The following is a 7340-nucleotide window of genomic DNA, read 5'->3' on the forward strand; positions in this document are numbered from 1 at the left end:
TTGACTCTCTTAGGCCTCTGGCTGTTGCGTGGTATATTTTAGTTTGCATAAAATAATAAATAAATGACAGTGCTAAGAAAATGTGATGGAGAAAAGAAAATCCATATCTGATGGATGAATGTACTAGATGAAACGACTCAAAAATAGGGTAAAAGTAAATTTTTTAAGGTAAAAATATTAAAAATTGGCAGCAAAAAGTGGCCATGGATGGAATATATTTAACTCCGGAGCATTGACATAGACCATCCCTTCATCCCATTGGACTTGGTTTTCTCCATCCTCACCTCCATCAGCCTCATTTCTTACTGCTTATGATTTCTTCTCTATCCATCATGCTCATACCTTGATCTGCTGCTTCAGCAACTGCTACTTTCTCATCCCTTTTCTCATCTACAGGATCCATAAAATCCAGTTTCGTCTCAGAAGGTGAATCATCTCAAACTCTATTTGGCTTCATCATCTTTTTTCCTGCTACAGGTTTGAAGCAGCCATGTAGACAATATCCATTTTCCTCCTACTTTTTTACTGCAACTTCTGAAGTTTATTTACTTCGAACAGACCAACGCCAGAGCTCCCGTTCACCTCAGTCATGCCAAAACCAACCGCAAAAGATTTTTCGTCTTATCTCATGATGATTGGAAGAGGTGTCCATTTGCAGAATCACCCCGCTGTACCGTCCTTCCCAACAAGCTACTCTTCTGCTTATATCCACCTGTGACCCAGCCTTCTTGACCACAATCTGCTTTACAGGCCTTGCTGCCTGCTTCAAATTTCTCATCTCTTCAGCTCTACCTTCTGCTTCACTATGGAGCTGGCAAAACACCTCATTGAAGTTGTCATAAACCACACACTTAAAGAGTCAGATCCGTGAGAACTCTTGCTTCACCATGAGGAGGAGATCATCCACATGGTGTAGATGGAGTATCATGTGATAGACGGTGAAAAAGGTGAGGCTGAGATCATTGCAGAAGGTTCACCTGAGGGAGGTGGCATTGGGGGAATCATAATTGTAAGATGAATCTCCAGACCACTCTTCCAGGAGGCAAGATCTGATCAATGCATTGATTGGAGAACCCTAAGTGCGTTTCAGAGCTCTTTGCATGTCCAGAGAATCAATCCTCCCCTCCTAAATATCAGCAACTGCTCCAACATTTCTAAACGCTATCCTACAATATCCTGCGATTATCAAATCCAATAAAATTCAGACAGTAACAAAGAAAGAGGTAAGCTTAAGAAGAATATCTTAGAAAGCAGCTGATTTGGGGAAAGGAATTGTTAGTGAAAATCCAAGAAGATTTCCTAAATATAAGGAAACCTTGGCAAATTTTCCAACCAGGTCAAATGAAATTTGGTTTATAAAGCAATTACTAGGTTTTAATGTAAAAGAATTAAAAGAAACTAAAATTGAAAAGATATTCGGATGCAAATTAGATCAAATAAGTGCTAAAAATCTACTTGAAAGATAAGGAAATACTAAAGAGATTCTAACCAAATAAAGTGAAATTGGTTCCAAGAACAGTCACAATTTCACAGATGGAGATCTAAAAACAGATTCAGATGTACACTTCATCAGAATAATAATTTAAAAAAAAAAAAAAAACAGTAATTATCCTAATGAAAATTTTCCGCATTTAATACGGCTGTGTTTATAAATATTATCGAGAGACTCCGTATGGAACAAAAAACCAGACGGTCAAGGATGCCATGCCTACATTCAACATACACCACCTTCTGACAAGAACAATCTGCTTCTCCCAACACAGCACATACCGAGTAGAATCAAGCTATTGATCGGTCACACATGATGCACTGGCACGTGTATAAGAGTAGGAATTCCGATTGGTACTTGAATTACTCACAAAAAAAAAATCCATATGCTATTATAAAAGGGAAGAACTCTCGTTCAAGTGCTGAAAGCAAGATACAGCTCATTATGGTGCCCTAACTCACCTACCGTATATGTGATGTAATACATGCACAGACCAAATAGTACTGTGGGATCCATTATAGATTAAGTATAGTCAGAATCACATTGATGAGACTATCTCTGACCATTTTCTTTTTAACCATCCATTTGAAGGTCGCAAATTGGACACCTAGGATCATTCACTCACCATGATCACTAGGGCCCCAATTGGGGCAAAAAATGGACAGTCCAGACCATAATTAGCAAAATTCCAAATGGCAAAAAAAAAGGGCAAGGGAAATGTTCACATTTCATTCGGTTTCATCCTTAAAGGGCAGTCAAAATTCAGTCAAAGAAACAGAAATGCCAAAAAAAAAGAGATGGATAATGAAAATTTTCGGATTTAAATACAGTTTCAATAAATTTTTTTTTAAAAAAAAGGCAATATATTCACATGTATCATGTATGCGTGTGTATATTATATATAAATAACAATAAAATATAAAACTTCAATGAAAATGAATTGATTTCAATATGCATGAGTAATAATATACATAGGTAATTAAAAGGTGGGTTAATATCATTCTTCGTCTCTCTCAAATCCTTCATTTTTCTAGTGATCCTTATATAAACAATGCTGTTTCCACTAAAAATTGTCAACTTCTACTCAATCTATGACTGGATGGGAAACACCAATCTGTCTTCTAAATCACCCTAGAAGTATTTTTTGGGAAAAAAGAAGTTTTTAATTTGGTTTAGCAAAAAAATGATTTTTTCCCCCGTCTTTCAAAATATACAAAACTTTACAATCAATTAAACGAGGTTTTTTTTTTTTTTTTCCCTTTTTTTTCTAAATACAAAGTTAGAAATGGAGTTCTACTAACTACGGTCCAGATTTGCATGAATCTGTAAGAAGAGTGTACCTGTCTTTCTAATTAACACACACCAACATGGCACATGTGTTCCATAAATGATGAGACCAATAGATAAACGGTTTCAATCAACAAAAATCCGAGGCACACCACCTTTTTGCTGTCTCCATCCTTGTGAAGGTAATGTGGTCATGAGTTAAATAATACTTTAGCAGATCATGCTTTGGCACATGTCCACCATTATGTGGCATACCTGCAATAAGCAAACCAGACCATCCAACTGTGGACCAAATTTGGGTTGGGCATGGCCCAAAATCCAAACCCAACCAGAGGCAGCCTGGCCAAGAGTGGCATCAATCAACAAGGAAATTTGGACCGAGTGTGAAAGTGAAGCCATGAATTCTTCATTGAAGAGCCTTACTAAGACCTGACCAACCTGCAATCAGTCACCTTCTCATATTTAATAAAGGATTTTTTTTTTTTTTTCATTCAAATCAAGATACATTGACTTACATATACATGGAAACATTGATCAAGATTGGTGCCTGCCTACAGATGAGATCGTTCCTGGTGTCATCACAACAGAGGAATGGGATTGTCATGGTAAAGAAAAGAGTAGATACATCTATGACAGCCAAAAGCACACCCTGTCTCTGTTCTCTTGTAATCATGATGCGGTTGACTGTGCTGTCTGTCAAGCTGAATACATAGATCTCTTTGAAAAGAAAGCTTGAATTCCAGTAGAATTCTTCCACTGGCCCTTAGCAATAAGAGGCAAACCCTGCCAACCATGAAGGGGTAGGCCACCCAACTGAGCCCTTAATGGTGATAAAAGACCATCTAGAAGAGCTATAACTTCTCATCACAGAGATGCAGCTTTTCCTTTTTAAAATTTGATGCAGCCTGCTGAGTCACACCACTCAGCCGAAATGTTCAATCAATGATTATCCACGTCTGTTCATCCCGAAGGTGAGCTGTGTGGCAACCAATTTAAGACACCTTGATTGTGTAGAGGTGTACGGTCTTTCCGGTTCTTGAACTTTATCTTTACAGTCATCGCATTCTCGCCAAGATGGTGGTTCTTTTCATTCAGGGTTCTCGATTCAAAATCGACTCCTGCAGTCAGCGGCTTCACCAAGCCGCTGACTGGTTCAGGTTTTGTCTGAGCTTTCCGTCGCTTGTATGTTATAGGTAGCATGGCACCATCTCGTAGGCCCACCTTCGAAGCAGCTGATTTTTCATATGGCTTTTGTAAGCACTCATCGTTACTATCTCTATGCCTCCCTGTTGATAGATCCAATGATGCTGCAGGAAGCATTTGGTGGCCCCCAGTGCCAATGTCAGAGATCCCTGAACTTACTTCAGTAGTTCTTGAGTGCATGGGGATTTGCTTTTCATACATTGGTGTCATCTGTCGTTCCCCTGAATCATGATGGTAATAGTTTACATTTTGTGGGCCCAAGTTCTGCCAAAGATTTTCGCTGGTCAGATGCTTCCCAATCTGAATGTTTTCACGGGTATGTCTCCTTATGCTTTGTGGATTTTTAGGAAACGTGTTATGTTCTTCTACTTTGGTGCTGGTATCAAACATTGGATCCTTCACTCGTTTCAGCATTCTGATTGAGCTTTGGAAATTTTTGCTCGGTTCTGTGGTGTTGTTCAGATATTCCACCTTACGTCGACCTACAATAGACTCAGGTAGTTCTGAACTTCTGTAAGCTTTTCTGCCTCCAACAGTCTGATGCAGAAATGGTGCCTCTACATGGTAGTTCTCTGAATCCCATTGAACCATGGATTGTGGCAAAGGAGATCTACACGTGGGTTGTGGCAAACCTGAGATGTCCCTTAAGGTGGTCAGTTCCTGACGTGTCGGTATTTCTCTTCGCAGTTGCGGTTGGGTGAGAGGGCCTCTTGGAATTATTTTCAACACACCCTTTGGTGGTGGCCTGCACACCATGCCAGTTTGCATATAATTCAGCCCACCTTGCTTTATCTTCAGAACCCCCTTTGCATTGGTACTGGGACGAACCAATGACATTCCGCTCACAACAGGAGGAATTTTCATCTTCTTCACCACAGGACCAGCAACTGTTTCACTGTCGTCAGTTGACGTGTCATCCTCAGTTGGAAGTGCATTAAGATCAACCATATCATTGGCCTTGTGATTTTTCCATGTATTCCAAATGCGGACCCTTTCCTCCACACCGATGCTTGGTTGGCATTTTCTCCATGCCCTCTTCATTTCTGAGAATGTCCTGGCCAAGTTCTCATGGTATGATCTCACTGAATGATAAAATGCCCTTCTTTGTAGAAACTGAAGACCTTCTCTAAAACGTGTCACCTTCAGTGGATATAACCCACCTTTCAACCTCTTGAAGAGTTCCATCAAGGGACTGCCGAAGAACATGTTTTTGCCACTGAGCAGCTCCTTCATGGTCAGCCAAAACATATGCTGGTCCATATCTGGAAGATAAGCAGAAAGTGAAAACCTTTCTTCCTCCGTTAGACATGAATTCCATGTTTCTAAAGATAGTATCTCCTTTAGGTCAGGTAGATCATAAAGTTCATACGGAATGCTGCACAGCTGATCTCCAACCATGCAAAACTCGCAGCCTGCCTCTGTGAATTCACAGTTGTCTGAATCATCGCCCAAGTAGGACCCCGAAATAATCCTTTCCCCTTGCTCGAGCTCATCGGCTGTGGAGGTTGAACTTCGTTTTGAATGGGCACTCATCTCTGGTGTCCAACATCTGATCTTTATAATGCCCATTAACACGGAAAGGATAGACAGATAAATTATCTAGAACACGACCTCCCCAGTACGAAATCTTGAATGCTTGAGAAAAAATGCCTGCACCATATCCAGCCAAAGAAACAACCACAGAAAGATCCCTGAGCTCTCAGCAAATGGGGTGGATACAGAAGTCAAGAGGAACATGATTGCGATGAGAAAAGGCAGATAAGAGTGAAAAGCTCGTTGAATGTACGACAAAAGAATAGAATGAGTTATCAAAAGAAGAGACTAGTTTCTTCACAAGAGAATTTCCTGTATTTAACAAAGGAATAATGCTGGCATGCTATTGCCAAATGTTCTCAAATTAAATTTGGGTGTAGAATCACGAGGATAGATCACACAAAATCAATGAATTGAAAAACAAACCATTAATTATAATTTGTTTCAGAAATTGACACAGATGTTAAAATCTGAAAAAATGAACATTGACACAAACAAAATTTAAGACCCTGCAACCAATTCTTTTTAATTTCTAGCACTCCCTAGCACTCCTATGTGTAACTACACAGACTGTGCAAAACATTGGAAGCCGGAAAGGGTCACTTTGGGAACCCTACCAGCAATTCCATTGTCTTTGGCTTCATTCCATAAGACAACACTAATTTTAGAACTAATGACAACCATGAAGCTCATTGTGATTACATTGTTTAAGTTTATTATGCAATCCATACACAATTTTTTTCCAGACAGAACACAAACTTAACTCTGACTCGTTTTCTGTGGATTTGATCAAATCGTAGGATATCCATGTAATTGAACCTGGTAGAGGCAAGCTACAAGACAACATAGATAAGGGTTGATGGGTTGGGAAGCTCTTTGCCAAGTGAATCATGACAATTCCTATTGCATACCTCGACAAGCGGCAAAGCTAGGATTTCATTTGGAGAAACGAATTGCTACTGAAAATCCTCCAACCAAATCAAGCGAACTTTGGGTTATAAAGCAACTGCAAAGTAGAAAATTTAAAAGATGTACAATTGAAAAAAAAAAAAAAAAGTGATAAAAATCTACTTGGAAGATAAGTAAAATACTCAAGAGAGTCTAGCCAAATCAACAGAATTTGGTTTCTAGAACAGGTTACACTTACACAGAAAAGCACATTCAGATGTAAACCAGATAGAAATCAAAATAACCAAAAAAAAAAAAACACCAACGCATCAGCCATTTTTCCATCCAAATCAGGCTCCAATAATAGAAACTAACACATAACGAAAGTTGAAGAAGAACAATTCAGATGCGAACTTAACTGAAACCAGACAGAGACAGAGGGCTCGATGAGAAAAATAATGCAATTGAGGAAATATCTGATATTTCTCGAACAAAATCCAAAGGAAATTCGATCCTAGCGAAAGGAAATAAAAATCAACGAAGAACAGATCCAAATGCGAATTCGATCCAAATCGAAAGAGATAAAAATGCGAATACATAGTAGATCGGATTTGTTCCAAAGAAAAGAGGAAAGGAATTGAAGAAACCCTAATTCCTGGAAATAGAAAAGGAATCGAGGGAAAGTACCTGCCTTTCTTTCTTTCTTTCTTCAACGCTCCGACACCATCGAAAAATAATTTTAAGAAAAAACGAAAAAGAAAAACAAAGAAAATAAGAGAGAAATGTTTTGTGCTGTATTTATGGAGTCTGCTGACAGAGACTCGTCGGACTCGATGCATTATTGAAGAATATACAGTGCGCAGTGTGCGCACGACGCCCGACAACACCGGTTCGCCTCTCTGAATTGAAACTCGGCCTCTGGTCTGGTCTACACAGGGAA

General features: G+C 39.2%; 1 protein-coding gene across 6 annotated transcripts; it reads right to left on the reverse strand.

The window, feature by feature from the left end:
* On the reverse strand, nucleotides 1-7340 carry LOC131257664 (uncharacterized). 6 transcript variants are annotated; one of them, XM_058258443.1, is made up of 5 exons: nucleotides 7088-7340; nucleotides 3292-5629; nucleotides 2932-3214; nucleotides 978-1176; nucleotides 1-823 (listed from the first exon to the last, which is right to left on the reverse strand). In XM_058258443.1, exon 2 carries the CDS (start codon nucleotides 5546-5548, stop codon nucleotides 3737-3739), a length of 1812 nt encoding a protein of 603 aa, XP_058114426.1. In that variant the 5' UTR covers nucleotides 5549-5629; nucleotides 7088-7340; the 3' UTR covers nucleotides 1-823; nucleotides 978-1176; nucleotides 2932-3214; nucleotides 3292-3736. The 6 variants fall into 6 exon arrangements, with proteins under 6 accessions (XP_058114426.1, XP_058114427.1, XP_058114425.1 ...); XM_058258444.1 differs by having other exon boundaries at nucleotides 2932-3228; XM_058258442.1 differs by having other exon boundaries at nucleotides 2932-5629; nucleotides 7092-7340.

This window comes from Magnolia sinica, chromosome 10 (genome assembly GCF_029962835.1).
Source record: "Magnolia sinica isolate HGM2019 chromosome 10, MsV1, whole genome shotgun sequence".
NCBI lineage: Eukaryota > Viridiplantae > Streptophyta > Magnoliopsida > Magnoliales > Magnoliaceae > Magnolia > Magnolia sinica.